This window comes from Synchiropus splendidus, chromosome 2, assembly GCF_027744825.2.
Source record: "Synchiropus splendidus isolate RoL2022-P1 chromosome 2, RoL_Sspl_1.0, whole genome shotgun sequence".
NCBI classification, from domain to species: Eukaryota; Metazoa; Chordata; class Actinopteri; order Syngnathiformes; family Callionymidae; genus Synchiropus; species Synchiropus splendidus.
In genome coordinates this window covers 14,439,244-14,455,154 of record NC_071335.1, presented here as the reverse complement: position 1 = coordinate 14,455,154, position 15,911 = coordinate 14,439,244, and the positions used below count along the sequence as shown (strand labels likewise).

Here is a 15,911-nt window from a genome sequence, read left to right as displayed (position 1 = left end):
AAAAAAAAAGAAGTAATTGAACTTTCTTGTTGTTGAAATATTTCAGGCCTCAAGCATCTACTTTGATTCGGCAGTGATACAATATGATTTCAGTTGGCGTCTTCATTGAACTCCTTTTGCTCAGATGTCCTCAACAACTCACTGCTGAGTTATATTGTGTTGTAAAGCTGCACGTTCAATAATGATAATCACTTTAGGTATAGCAATCGATACATGAGCAGTCTTTCATTGAAGTCATCAAGTATCTCTGTCATGAAAAAATGCGTTGATGCGTTTTCACTTTTTGAAAAGCAATTAGATCCACCGGTGCAGATGAAAATTAAACGTGTTATGAAAGGTCTGCCTTTTGTTCTGTGGTATATTGGAATTATGTGTAACTAATGCAGCACTACCAAGCAATACCAAGGAGTTGCAATAGCAAAATCCTTTCTCTTTGTCTCTAGATGTTATGTGTTATGTGCTATTGTGCGTTACGATCCAGAGCAAACCTCGAGTTTGTATGCCAGCTGCAATATTTGTCATGACGTGATGGTGACCACATTGGTTTGGTAGTTTTTGTATGCATGCTGGACATGGGAAAAGTTGCTAGTTTTCAAGTTGTCACAAAGTTTTACTCTCACATCAATTGTGGTCGCCTTTAATAATGTTGGTAGTCAAGAAGTGCAAGTAATTCTGCTGTCATTTCTTGTTTGTTTTTCAGAGGGATGGCGAAATTCATTCTTGTAACACAGTGCTGTTGAAGGCGAGAAAAAAACCAAGCAAATCCAAAACAATGTGAGCATTGAGATTTGAAATGTCTGCATATTTTTTACCTTTTAAACAATACTCTAAATTTGCCTTTTCTTTTGACCACTACAACCATAAATATTTTTATTGCAAAATATAAAATTGTATGAGAATGTGTGTGTGTGTGTTCAAGCTCCCATTTGTTGGCAAAGCCAAGTTTGAACTCTGATTTGGTGTATTTGTGGAACAGCTTCCCACGCTACTTTGAAATGGGCCTTTTGGAGCGATCATGACATTACGCAATATCATGTTACTGTGTTAAACATGAGTGAAGCGATATATTGAGTCAATACCATAGTGTTGACTAACCATTAAGGATTATTTCATAGTACTTTCGGGGAATTCCTGGTTTACAGTATGGGTACGATTAATCGATTACAGAAGTTCATGCATCTAAAACGCAGGATCAAAAACAACTTCCATGATTCAAGAATTGTGTTGCCGCACTGCAAAAGTAAAGTGCCTTGAAGGGACTTGGACCAAGGACAACGGGGAGGAAGCTTTAGCGCAGACTCCAAAAAAATAGTCTTTTGAGTGAAATATTTAAAGGATATAAATCTTGCTGGAGAAGCGTAGCTTCTGTGAAACCACAGATCATGAGGTGTTGTAATGTCAGGAGCTCATACTGTAGCATACATTACATATTAAAACATAACAAAGTAAATCAAAGAAAGAAAGTTGAAACATCACGTTTGTTTTCACTGAAATGTTATATTGTCCGCAAACTTCTCCTCCATTGCGGATCCTCCTACCTCCATCAATCTCTTTCTCCTTACACTACAATAATTGTTATTGGAAACAAACAAACAAACAAAAAAAATGGCATTTTATGTGCCACCTCAGGAATCACACTGACATGCTATTTACAGCCACACACTGGAACATTCTATTCCATGACAGACTTGCTATTGCAGTGAACGTCCATGGCATGTCAAATATAAGCATTTTTGTCTTGTGGTATAAATAAGATAAAAAAGCTGGGTGTGTACTTCCACCCAGTACTTTACTTGACTTCTATCACGTACGTAATCACATTTTACATTTTTTAAATTTTGTTATGGCTGTTATTGTTGCTGGATTACAAGTGCCAGATTTTTAAAAAAAGCAGTAAACGTTTTGATTATTTATGGTTCTAGAACAACATGATGGGAAATCAGGACCCATGTACATTAGCTTGTCTTTTCTTTTCTTTTATATCCATGCTAAATAAAAAAAGATGACAAAATGAGTCCATCTTTTTTTTTATAATGATGCTCCATGAGTAGTTATTGGGTTTTTCTGTGATAATATTTGCAGGCAAATGTGAGCGTTCTGCTTCGCACACGACTTCATCTCAACAAGGTGAGTGTGAATGTGATGCATTGCCAGGAGAAGGTTGAGCGAAAGCGAGAAGACACTAAAGTGATTGGTTGAATTTGGGTTGACAAAATTGTAGCACCTCGCAGAACTCATTGGTTGAAAATAGTTTAATCGCAACATCACAGTTTCCTGCAGGCACTGACCAATGAACACAGGAATGGGTGGAGCCATCTTCAAAGTCAGCTTGTGGCAACAATAGCTCAAATGCAAAGAAGAATTTGCTGCAAAGTCTTGCAGGTTGTGTTAAACATAACAGCTTGATCACCCTTGTTTTTGAATACATGACAAATTTGACTTGTGATCGTCTATGCCAGGCTCATGAGACAATAAGCTGGCTCTGTTTCAAGGTCACACAGTTGTAGGCGCAACTGACAGTCCTCTGTGTCTGCTGGAGCTGCCAGGTCACATAGTGCATCTCTGACAAACATGCGATACACGATCATTACGACTAGCTCGGACCTTGCTTGACATTCTTCTCCCTTCCAAAATCTTCTAATCTGAGTGGTCAGTCATGTGAAATACGACAGACATGTTTGCTTTGTTGAGGACGCACATGCACCGGCAGGAAGCACAACGTGTCCGATCATAGTCTCAGAAATCTTTACAGAAGCTTCTACAGAACCATCTTGGACACTGAAATGTTTCAATGGATGAAGCAAATGTGTGAGGCAGCACCTGCAGTCGACTAATGTGGCATTACCCTCTTCACTTCCCTCCCACGATCCCATGTTGGTAAACCCTTCTCATGGCTGTGATGCTGCTTGTTAAAGTCCAGTCAGCTCCCTGTCAGCTCAGAGCACTGGTACCATTTGGCATATTGGGCACATCTGTTATTAATGAGATGACACCCTGAGTGCTCATAATGCTTGTTGCCTACAATTTTAAAAATAGGCAGAGAGCAGCCATGCAAAAGATTGGACAGGCTACGCATGTTAACCACATCAATGCAGCAAGATACACACTTCAAACTCCGGAGGCCACTTACTGGTGGCCGAAATGGACTTGTAAACTTCAAGCTGTGTCAGAAATGGGCATATGTTCAAGTGGCTTACATTTCCATTCTGTAACAGACGACTAGTGCTACCTACTTAGGCTTAAACGTAAAATAACTCCAGTTGTGGGATGGTCTCTGGCTTGCTTAAATGAATGAGTAATGTTCTCTCGTTGCTCAGAGGCAAAACTGAAGTGTCCTTGGGAAAAAGGCACTGAACCTCCGATGGCTCCAATTGAGCAGGTCATTGGACAGAAAAGCAAAGCCGAAGCTGCAAAATGAAACAGGCACGCGGTTGAGACGGCAACTAGGACTGGAGAGCAGCCATCATATAAAAGCCGATTGGTTCCGGATATGACTTTGGCAAGAAGTAATCAATCACCCAAATCTCACGGAGCTCCCAAAAGAAATTTAAATGCTCAAGATTAGTTACATTTAGGGATAGATTTGGGGATACATCGATGTCATAAAAAACACTTTACACAAAGAGGGAAAACAGCACGCTATAACAATCAATCAGCTTTCCTTTTCTCACTGCTTATTCGAGGTCGGGCTGTGAAGATCGGAGGCAAGAATTCCCTTATCCCTCGCATCTCTCGGGACTTACCCAGGCATTCCCAGCAAACTGAGGTACAGCTGCACCAATATTTCGTCCCAGTTAGGGCGGCACCAAGCGACCATGCCCATATTGGAGCCAGTTTATGAGTGTCATCATAATCTGCCGGGTCAAATGACCATCTTTGTTTTTTAAATAAGATATTTAAACAACGATTTTATATTCATGCATGATGAGTAACATTATTACTCTTTTAAAATGTACATCCTAGAGTGGAAATGACCAAGGAAAGCAGGCATTTCTCCTGACAATCACACTGCTTGTTGTGATGCTGCAGCCCCACCTAGCAGCAGACAGTGAGCCAGCCGGCCACGACAGCTCTCATTCGGCAATACTTCTGTGTCAAGAAAAATGACAACCGAATTGCAACATGTGCACTCACAAAGTCAGCCTCAGCGGTAAAACAAAACGCTTAGCCCTAAATCACCGTTCTGAATTTGTAAGCTACCGAGAGGCTAACAGAGCGAAAGTTAACCGATATGAACCGCAGGTGAAACCAATGCTAATGGAGTTTATTGTTTTGGACCAGCAGCCGTGTTCTGTCAGTGAAGATCGGAGCTTTCAGCTGCTTGAACACACCTGGACCCCAGATACTCATTCCCTAGACCTCTCGTCGATGAAAAGAGGAGCGGTTTGTCGGGTTACAAGGCAACGTTCCCGTAGTTAAAAAGTGATGCGTGAAATCTAACAATGTGTCATGTCACGTGATATGTGTGATCACACCTCCCAAAAAAAAACTAAAGAGTACAAAAAAATGAGGCAACTGTCCTGACTACTGCCCAGTGGCTGTATGCTACTAGAACAAAGTATTGACAAAAACAATTAAATACAGCAGTTGAGTGATTCTTACTTCTCCTAATCATGGAGTGGCACATGTTCTGTCATTCGTCCCAATGGTTCATTCAAGGATTTGTTGGAAGCAGGCACAGTATTAGATGCTCAATTTCTGAAGTGGCTTCATCTGGAACAGCAGCGCACTTAGGGGATAAATCACCATGGTAAATTCAGGATACCATTCAAGACCCTGTGACTAGAGAATATGGAATAACATGCATGATAAACTGTTTTTGTGTGGAAGAAGGATGTGTGTTCCAGGAAAGTTGCATGGAGGGAAGCTACGGTACGGTGAGTCCGCTACACAGACAAATAGATCGGCCCAAGAGTTCTGAAGTTTCACTTTTGGATTTTCAAAGGTTTTGAGGGATTTGTCATTCACTTGTACGGCTTCAGTGCAGCGCAACCTCTTCTTCATGTCTCGTGCGTGTTCTGGGAATAATGACAAAAAGTACTAATGTATTTCAATAAAACTTTCAGGGTCAGTTTGAAGCTCTTAAATGATTTGATCTTTATTGTGTATAGGTTCAATTTGATTCATTTCAATTCACCGGTAACTTCTCTCTTCTCTGGGGTAAAGTAGCGCTCACCCTGAGACTTTCCCTGATGACAGCTTCCCAGCACCTTCCACACAGACTGAAGGCAACACTCTTTTCTAGCATCGAGCAGACTCACAAAGCATTCATTTCCATTAGCGGTCGTCATGAATCGAGTCCTGAATCACAATTTCAGACAGCGACTATGCCTCTGCGAAAGGTCTCTTTGTTTGTCTTGTGACTTCTGGTATACATTTCGGTTACAAATGAAGAGACCCTAACCGGGAGAGCAAGAATCAATCAGCCTGCTTTTATAATAATGCATATTGGTGCAGATTTACGTTGCAGCTATTACTAAAAATCAATAGTACTCTGACTGCGGCCTTGATATTGAAACATGCACTGTTTCACAAGCAGAGAGATCGGCCGGTCAGTTCTTCAGTTTGAAGTCTTTCAGAATTCCCAAAGTCATCCTTGCACACTGTTAATGTGTTGTCTGTTATTGTAGGAGACTCAATAAAGCCACTCTCATTAAAATGCCTGCTGGATTTCATAGCACAATTAAGTATATAAACGTTGATTCCAGCCATACATTGCCCACGTAAACCCACCTTAAATACATGCATTTTTGGGCTGTCATAAACATCCGGAATATGCAAATGATTTGTAATCGATTGGCGCGTCTTCACAGCTAAGCGCTGAAAGCAGTGTGTTAGTGTATATACATAAATATATATAGGAGCAGACAGGGATCGCCAGTGCTGCCAGCTCTGAGGAAAAACGCAAACATAGATGTATGGACAGAATGACAGGAAGCAGAGGGAAATAAACTGCAATGCCCACACACTGCCAAGACGATGCCGAACTGAACATAACCCAGTACTGTCATTGGGGTGAACAATGTTTCCTGGGTCAAGTAAGACTGGCATTAGCATCAAGTTTATTTACTGTCGTAATGAAACAGTTTTTACCTGTTGTATTATCAATATATCCCAAATTGACAAAACAACATGTGTTTTAGCTGCTTCAGCATGACACTAAAGAGCATTTGGAAAAGGAAATGGAAGAGTTCTATAACAACAAAGAGTGCTAAAACATCACAAACACCAAGTAGGACAGGTTTCCAGTATTGTAAGGCAACATACTACTTCTTTATCATGACACTTAATGCCCAAGTCTGCACGGTATTTCAGTCAGACAAACTGCCGTTCACCACCAAGAGCATGGTAAAATGAACCAATATGAAGTGGAATTATAAATAGACTACAACCCATTATCACTCTTAAAAGTGTTGACTGTCCGTGTTGCATGTTGACGGAGAGGTGCTTACTAGGGTCAAATGTTTTCCCTCCCATGTGACGTTCAACGCTCCTGGGAGTGATGACAGTGTCTGATCAGTAGTTGCCTGACTATTTGAGGTGCGATAATATCAAGTGGCATGTAAGAGTTGAATGAAAGGATGGTACGTTGCTTATGCAGAAAGCGAATCAGGCTTCAATTGAACACATCAATGCATCAGCATGAAATGCAAAGGGTTAACTTCTGCGTCATTCAGGTACGCAAAACTTAGTCGATATTTGACCCCTTCATGCATTGCAACTGACTTTTAGGTAGAAGAAGCCATCAACGATGAGGCTTATCTCACTTCCTCTCTGCGATACACTTGCTATGGTGGTTTGACAGGTAACTATGCAGAGGAAAGGGCAGTGTCAGCAATCAGCAATGTTGTCAAATAATAGTGTTTCACTCCTGCTGAAATAGGACCAGAGTCTTTGCTTGAACTTTTATAAATGTCCACGATTATCCCCCATCTAAAGTCTGAACAGAGGGAGCCGTGAGAAAGGCCTTAGGCAGGTGGGAAACTGAATGGCTGGGCCACAGATTTGAACACCACTAGGGCCATCAGACGGTGTGTGAGTGAGAAGATAGGATCTGGTGTGATACCATTATTCCAGTGAGAGAAGCTACATTCAGCTATAAAACTCGGGTGGACACCAAGTGAAGGATCTCAACCATGGTCAGATGAACATGTACTGTCTGCACAGAACCCAGTTTTTTTTTCTCATCCAGTAAGGTTCAAGCAGATATGGGATGATTTATCTTTTTATTTTTTTGAGAGATGTCAGTGTTCTTGGAGCTCCGCCTCCACAGCAGGTCCAGAGTTCCAGGAACACTGGCGCAGTGGTGGAAAATGTACATAAAATGCCAATAATTTCATTTTACCGACATGACACACTTTCAGAACATCGGCAAGTTGCTTTTCATCATTACGCAAACTGGTGCTGGACCCCGTTTTTGAAACTTGTTCAGAGGTGATCCATCCTCGCACATTTTTAAGCCCACACGTGGACATCATTCACCTTACTAAGCTTATAATACTCTGACTTATGTATGTGCAAAATATTTGTTCACAGGTGCAGCTTACATTAAGGTGAGCCTAATAGTCCAGACATTACAGTATCACAAAGTTGTACAACAAACAGCTGTAAAAGCACTCAGTTATTTACAGTACACGGTTGCTAATATCGGTGTATCCAGCGTCCGCATAGCAAACAATTCGTATCGCATGTATTGTGCCCATCATCTCCCAGTTTTTCACTTGAAATGTCATGCATTATATATTTTGATGATAATGACTGCAGCAGACAGTTTATAAAATTTTTATTCAACCACCCTAAGTGAGACATTTGGCTTCATGACATGCCTTATGCCCTATTTTACACGGCGCCATCCCTCCTTCCCGCTCAACAGAGAAGGCAGTAGCACTGTCAAGGATTCTCAAGTGATTAGACATTGATTCAAATTATACAGGCTGATGTCAGGTCAGAGCTTTTTCAAATAAACAGGGTTTCACTGATGCATGCCATTTACATACTCGGCATTGCTGAGCGCTGAAGCAGGGTTTTCTAGATCTCCGATCCCTTATCTTAGTCGGCGCATTACCAGTAAATGAGGAGTATTTAAGACCACTTAAACAAATGGCAACACGTGAGAACGGAGTTAAAATAATTTGTGCAATACCTGCGGCAATGACATGAGTTTATATTAACGTTTTTTACATGATGTTGGAGCGTTTCCAATGGCGCATATTTATTCCGGCTGCATGCATATAGATTTAATGTCAAGATGAGGTCAGGAGACATGTGGCACAACAGCGCATATGAACTCAAACCAAAACAGAAATCAATCACTGCTTACCTCTCCAGTCCAAGTTCACTGGATAACAGCTGAGGCCATCAGAATGTCAATTTCCATCTTTTGAATTCTGTAACCACCAAGGTTGCTGGTTGTCAACATCAATTTAAAGCTCCACCTGCACCAGCGCCGCACTCAAATGCTTCTGAGTATGTTCAATATTGATTTAAATATGGCACTGGTAGATTTATCAAGGCACCATTTATCGGTAAGACCCGACCACCCGGTGCCATGATTGATAAAGGAAGAGGGCAAAGTAGGATTTTCAAAAGAGTAGACTCAAGTTTTCAAAATACTGAGACAAAAAATGCTGAAGTGATGAAAAATCGCAATAAATGTTGAACTATCAATTGTTTTAGGTGGTTTGTATTTGTTAGGTTCTTCAGCGTGAAGTGTTTGAATCAATGCAGTGCCTGTGAAAAATTTGCTTGGAGAAAAATGTTTTGATTTTTTTATTTATTTATTTATTTTTTTGAGCTGGGTTACGCTGCCCAAGAACACAACTATATTCGTGACCACTAACTCCTACCGCCCACTTGGAGTCATGATATTTTTCAAGTATAAAGCTGAATCAAAGTGTCCTGAGACAAGCCCACACAAGCAAATTTAGAACCCTCGCACACATCGGAACCATATTCTCAGCATTCTGGAGTAAAAGGATGATAGGACTTTCTAGCTGTGGGACCCACAGATCTATCCAATACCCACTGGCACTGTCCATAAAGGCGGCCACACTCAAGGGAAATAAAGCGCCGAATCATTCATTGATATCTAAAGGTAACACAGTGAATTAAGAATCTACTCTTACATTGAAGTACACTGAATAAATACTTCAAGTTAGTAGCATTTTTTTTTCATATATTTTTTGCAACATGCAGGTACAAAAAGAATAATTTAAAGAATGCAATGATATATTTTGAAAATCACTTCATTCAGCAGTTATAGAATATAGAACATATTGAAGCCACAGATCATACAACCAGTTTTTAAAACTGTTGAAGGGAATGAGAATTTTGTGTTCTGCAACCTCCTTTGCATTTTGGAATGATATATCTTTGAATAAACTAGGAGCAGCTCTGACGTTGAACATATTGGGGATGTTGTTGTTTTTTTTTTCTTCCAGTTCTCGTTTTGTTTTTGCTCACACCCATCAGGTCCATTCGACCTACAGCGGGGCTTCTTGCATCAACTCTGAATACGCGTCGTATTGAGATTCAATTCACGCACCATCTCCGCTTCCAGTCAACATAGTGTAAAGGTTTAGAATTCAGGCGCGTGGATCTGCGTCAGTTCGTCTCAGCACACCAGCTCGACTCAACTCTGCCCACTTGGTAACCACACAGCTCCAGCGAAAAAGACAAATAAAATAACCAGGCCAGTCCATGAAACAGTGCGAACCCACACCCAGCTCGATCTGGACCTGCTTTCCCAGCTCTTACCTTCAGTGCGCCTTTGTCCAATGATGGTTCCATGACATGAGTTACGAACTGCTCAGGAAATTAAAGTCCCGCCGGAGATGATGAGGAAGAAAAAGTTGCTTGACGTTTGAAGTCCCGGACTCTGGTTCAGCACATTGCATATGTGCTCCCTCAACAGTCTCTAACAGCGGGACTCCACGCTGTTTCCCGGAAGAGGGACGATAGATGCAGGAGAACAGTCGCCGATGAGGACGAACCGCGCGTAATGCAGCTTTTTTTTTCGCACTTCGCGATCAAGAAGTGAGTCCTTTTCTGGTCTCACATCCGATGTAGAGCTTGTCACTCTCCGCTGGAAACAAGCAAATGTATCCGGAAGGATTCCTTGACATCTAGAGCGCCGATGCGTCTGGAACTGACGAGAAATGATATCCGAGTGAAAATATTCTTGCCTCGTCTGAGCGACTTTCATGCGGCAAACCGCCAGAGATAGCAGCTCTCCCTGAAAGAAAATAAAAAGAGACTGAGGGCTGAGAGGGATGTGGGAGAGAGAGAGAGAGAGGGGGAGCGAGAGAGCCGGTGGGAGAGATGCTGAGTAGAGGGGATGAGGAGAGTTGGGACAAGCCGAGAGAGGAAGGTCTACGCCGTTTATTATTTCAGTGACTGACACGTTGGTGTGTGTGTGTGACAAGGGGGTCGTTCCGATCACATGGAGGGAGAGCAAATGTTGCTCTGCCAGGGAGGAAAGAAAGATTTAAATGCAGAAGATGCTGCAGAAAGTCTGGTGGATGTGTGTGTGCCGTGGTGATGTGAAGGCATAAATCTGTTCGCAGCTTATTGGAAGTCTCCTCATGAGGTCGGGTGATGCAATATGGTGATGAGTAAGTCAAATTGTGGCCCTAAATTATTTGGCGTCCGAAGATCTGTAAAAGCAACAGCTTCGAAAGGACTGGAAATACAAAGTTTAGCACATTTTAGTCGGTGAAAAAAATCCCAAATGGTTTGATCACAAATCTTAACTAATATATTGTTTCAGAATTTGTTGATTGTTGACCATGTTAAATAATGTTTATGAAATGCACATCCTTCTGTCTGCTGTCGTTTTTAATGAACAGCTACTGTATAACTTCAATACGCACTGCTGTATATATAAATATATTCAGCTCCTGCATTGTATATTTTACCTTCAACTCTCTGCTTTCAGTTACTCCACAGCAAATATGAGACATTTGTTCATGGATCTCACTTGGAGATAACAAGCGCCATACAGTATGAATGTTTCACCTCAGCTCGGCAGCGTCTTTCTTCCCCTCTGTTAGTAGACACTTTTTTGCCCTACCCCCCTTCATCCCCCCCTCCCTCTGTGCCCCCATGTTTCTCAGCCTCACCATCTTCTTTTCTCTTTTGATGTCTCCTTACTTTTTTCTCTCTCTTGTGCTCTTTAGCTTTCCCCTGCTCTGAAACACGAGGGACCTTCGCACTTCCTTCCTGCGTCGCTCTTATAAACTTTCTGCTGCTGGGTAATTAATCATTTTTTCACAGGACTGGCGTATTGCGATGGAACCACTCACCTCAGGAATGAGAGCCCGTTCCTGTGTCAGGTGGAAATGACTCCCGCAACCCCATCTCTGACTGTGGACAGAGGGCATTCCTGGGTCTCTTGTTTGGCATCATAAGAAGTGTGTGACCATGTGATCTTGCGACTCTCACTCTCTGTTTAAAGAAGTCAACCTAACAAAAACTTCATGTCTCCGCTGAATACAATGTGATGATGGATTAAATGGTATTCCAAAAGGGCAGCCTGTCCTCCAACCTTAGCTTACTCATCCAACAACCCATATAGAAGCCTGTCACTACCTTATCATTCCGCCCTCACCAGCGTGGTTGGAAACCCTCACCAGGCACTGGCAACCCCTTTTAATCTATGTTGATGTGCTTGTTCTTTCAACATTAATTCTCTCAACTCATAATGTGATTATAAAGTTTGCTGCCCAGAGTGACAACAACAGAAAAAATATATAAAAATGGCACCCATCTTGTACAATGGCAGAATATTTTTCTGTTTATTAAAATAACTGAATCCACAGAGTGCCACACTTCAGTTTTACTTTCCCTGTGCTTCAGTTGCCGAAGGGCCCGGCTACTTGTATCAATGGCTGAAAAACTGTACCGGACTGCAGTTTGTGGTCATATAATAGCTAGAAATTAAATACAAAGTAAAATGTTCAGTTCAGTCCAACTCAGCAGAAGTTTTACTTTATAAAAACAGCAACTAATAAAAACAGATTTGGTGTTTTCATTTCTTAAAGCCTTAAGATCTTTTTAATGACAAAAAAAAACATCAATATCATTTACAAAATAATTTATGAGAACCGTTTGAAGAGCCTGTGCTCCAGGCCACTGCCTAAATTTGGAATACGTTTGAACTGTTGCTGTTTATGTATGAATTCTGCCGAGGAATCCAGCATCCTGTTGTCTAAGAACGCCCCGAAATGAACCTGCTCTGCTCACCAAAGTTGTTTTGTCCTACAGACAGACTGGATGCTGTGATGTCATGCAGTAGACGCTTCTCTATTTTGAATTTCAAAGAGGAAGGTACCATTGACCTTCTGCTTTCGTCAAACCATTGAAGATGACAGTGGCAACTACAAAATATGATGTTTAAATGATGATTTATAACCCCTCAATTTCACTCATTCTCATTAAATTCATCGCTTGATTCAAAGAAATGTTGAAGCCTTTTGAGAGTTGTTTCCTGTAAAAGACTTCTCCCTTAACTTGAGTGTCTTTAACTTGAAAACAATGTACTTTTACTGATACATTTAATTAAAAATGGTTGCTTTCCCAGCTCATCAGTGGACCTCTATTTCACGAGCCTCCAGTCATCTGTCTGAGAGTACTGAACATCCATTCTGCCACATTGAATTTAGGGAAGCACATGTCCGATACGCTCTGCTGAAATGGTGACAGTTTTAGCCGACCAACACTCCAAAATCCTAAAATGTGTCGCCCTTAAAAACATATAGGTGAGCTGTTTTGTCATATGTCGCAATAAAATATATTTAGAATCATATATTCAATATAATAGTCTATTGTTATTGTTGAATTTCCGAATTGTGGGACTAATAAATTCAAATTATTAGGATATATTATTCGATTAAATTATTAATGTTATCCCATGTAATTCATATGATTGATGTTGGCAAGTTAAAAATAAAATGTATATTTTTACTTCTGATCGGTCACTTTAATTTCAGTTTATTTGTGTGCTGGTCTGACCACCTCTTTTTATGAATTTTATGAGAGGACGCCGTAAAAAGCTTCGTCAGACAACAAAACTACATATCCCAGAAGCATCAGCGAAACTATTCCCTGTATTCTGATTGGTTGATTCGTTGACCAATCGCATTGTGAGAACGTGTAAGTAGTCAAAGCATCCTTCCGTCATGGCGTCTGTGGTGGCTAAAGCCTCTGCGAAACCATTAATATTGTCTACATTCCTGCTCCTTTTGATATGTTTGCCGTCCGGTGGAGGACAGAAGAAGAAGGAGGTAAAACGAGGATCAACTGTTTCTTTAATTGTCGTGTTAATCCTGCTTGTATGGTGTTAATACTGGTTGTTCCGGTTTACGCTGACGTTGTCAAGCTAGTGACAGTTCTGATAAAGGGCGAGACCCAGATGGATATTGGATACAAACAAACTCAGCTTAGCATTTTTGGCACACCTAGTGTTGGTGTGTAATTTAAAAAATGTTAAAAGCTTGATGCTTACCGTGCTGGTGGTTCGGTTTCCGCATTTGTGTGACTTTAAAATGACATGCGCTGGATATTTCTGCTCGTGAAAATATGGCATCCGCCTTGTGAAGGAAACATGTTGTCGGACGAGACCGTGGCTCGTTGTTCTAAAAACGTCAAACACTATGTCACAACAGTTTTGTGACGCTGTTTCAGGAACGTATACTCTCTGTGTGTGTCGTTCTATTACTGTCCCTGCTTATAATGGCTTGATCAAAAACAAACAAACAAACAAACAGTTGCTGAATAGTAATCGAAGTTTGTCATCATCTGTTCTGATCTAGAATTACCGTATGTTACTTTAAATGAAATTCAAGACAACAGCCCAGCTGATTAATATGTTTGTTTCGATGCAACAGGATGCATTTAATCTTTGTTACACATTGTGTATCAAATGAATAATAAAATGATTGCTACTTTTTTAATATGGGAATGAGGCCTATAGTCACTATTCATTTAAAAAAAAAAAAAAAATCATTTTAGTAGTGGCATAATTATAGTCGTGGGATCACAGCATCGCGACACAAATCTTTTTTTTATAGAAAAAGTCCTGCAATAGTCTTTATCTTGCTTGGTAACATCAGAATCAGAATCAGCTTTATTGCCATGGTCAGTGAGTCATCCCACCAACTGGGAAAGTGCTTTGGAATAATGTGCAAACATGAACAAAAACATAATCATAATAATATAAAATAAACTAAAATAAATTATGAAATCAGCTTGCAGGGTATTTGAATCCATTTCCATTCACATGCTGAGCAACATCACCTGGAGGGACCAGAATAACATGAAATGCCATTAATATATATCTTTACTTTAGAATGTGTTTGCTATATTATTTGCTTTTAATTTGCTTTACTTCCTAATCCTTCATCTATCTTCTTCTGCCTGTTCCCTTCAGGGGGGCACACTGTAATCACCTCATGTATGTTTAATCACCAAATAATATGAGGTCAGTCCCCAGCTTTTCTTAGGGTCATTTGTCCACTTAATTATTTTAATGTCAATAAACTACATTAAGCAATCACTATTTCCTGCTTCGAAAATGTCATGGCTGAATGCCATTTTGCACATGCTTACTAAACCAGGGCAAGAAGAACTTTTCCTGTTGGGAAAGTGCTGTGAAGAAAAGAAGAAGAATGTATGTTTGATAATTTCTTAAACTCAAAGAAAACAATAAAAAGAAGAATGATTCTTTGTGGTTACCGTCATCTAAAGGCCCATTTTTGCTCAGTGTTATGTATGGATCCAGGTTCAGATGGACCCTTCTGTCCGTGTCCTGTCCGAAATAATCATCACCCATATCATATGGGCCATATGATAACGGAAATAGAAGGAAAAAATATGAAAGTTTGACTATGATCATTCCTTTGTGATTCCCCCCACCAGTTCTTGTTTCATGGTGTATTACAATACACATTCAATGACTTTATACATATGATATCTATCATCTAATATCTGATGTCTAATATCATCTGATATCTATTATCTAATATTTATTTATTTGTGGACATATAGTTTTGTTTTTGGAAACCGGAGGCCTCAGACCGAAATTTCGTTGCCATAATATAGTGATATGTTTTTGTGCAATGACACTAAAGAAAGTCTTAAGTCGAAGTCTATGATATATGGTGGGACAGTTTTAATTAACTTCAGTTGTACTTGTTGAGAATTCCTCTCACTGCAGCGCTGTTTCCGTGGCTGCCCGAGTAATTACGTTAGTTACGTAAGTTCAGCAGAGAATAACAGTTACACGTACTTTTCCGCATGTTCTTCTGCATGTTCATGGAAGTCGCTGACGATGTGAGTTTCCGTTCTCATATATATATATTGTAAATAGTTATTGCGGGCGGTCATTGTTGCTGCGTGTGTGATAGTGAGTGCGGAGCTGGCGATGTTTACTTTTACTTTTACGGTTCGGGTGGTTGGTTGAAGTTACGGAGCAGGGCAGTCTCCATTGCCGTGTTGCGCTTTGCTGTTTACGTGTGTATGTGTCCGGGTGAAACCGCTGTGTGGTTGGGATTGTTTAAGTGTTAAAATTGATGAAGAATTTGCGTGTTTGTGTGATTTGAATGACGTAGTTTGTGCACTGCACTACCGTTTTGTACAGTTCTAATCTCACTGTGATTATGTTGTTTATAGAAACTTCCTGTTGATCATTGCACCCATCTGGGAAATAAAAGTTTGGAACTCATCTGAAGACTCCAGTTCTCTGACCGGAACGCTGCAGCGGTCAATACTCTTCTCACCAGCAATCAAAGGGTTAAAACCCAAGAGTACTTTACATAACAACCTATCACAAATGACCCAACACTTTGTTCTAGGGAAAAGCAGGCAGGGATAGTCCTTTGATCTAGTGCACTTTATTTCCACACTAGGGCTTT

General features: G+C 40.6%; 2 protein-coding genes across 3 annotated transcripts in view; one reads left to right on the top strand and one right to left on the bottom strand.

Annotated features, from left to right (window-relative positions):
• The window catches only part of LOC128754737 (zeta-sarcoglycan-like), a 263,859-nt gene extending 250,256 nt beyond the window's left edge, over positions 1-13,603 (bottom strand). Inside the window, exons 1-2 of one of the 2 annotated variants that reach the window (XM_053857566.1) lie at positions 13,505-13,603; positions 9,757-10,234 (exon numbers count right to left, since the gene is read on the bottom strand). The gene's annotated coding sequence lies outside the window, so the exon portion shown is untranslated. Of the gene's footprint in view, positions 1-9,756; positions 10,235-11,303; positions 11,322-13,504 lie in introns of those variants that run through there. The other variant, XM_053857567.1, reaches the window with a different exon arrangement.
• Positions 13,150-15,911, top strand: part of LOC128754736 (tumor suppressor candidate 3) — a 28,295-nt gene continuing 25,533 nt past the window's right edge. Inside the window, exon 1 of the mRNA XM_053857565.1 lies at positions 13,150-13,283. Coding sequence (XP_053713540.1) covers positions 13,179-13,283 — 105 coding nt within the window. The 5' untranslated portion in view covers positions 13,150-13,178. The remainder of the gene's footprint in view (positions 13,284-15,911) is intronic.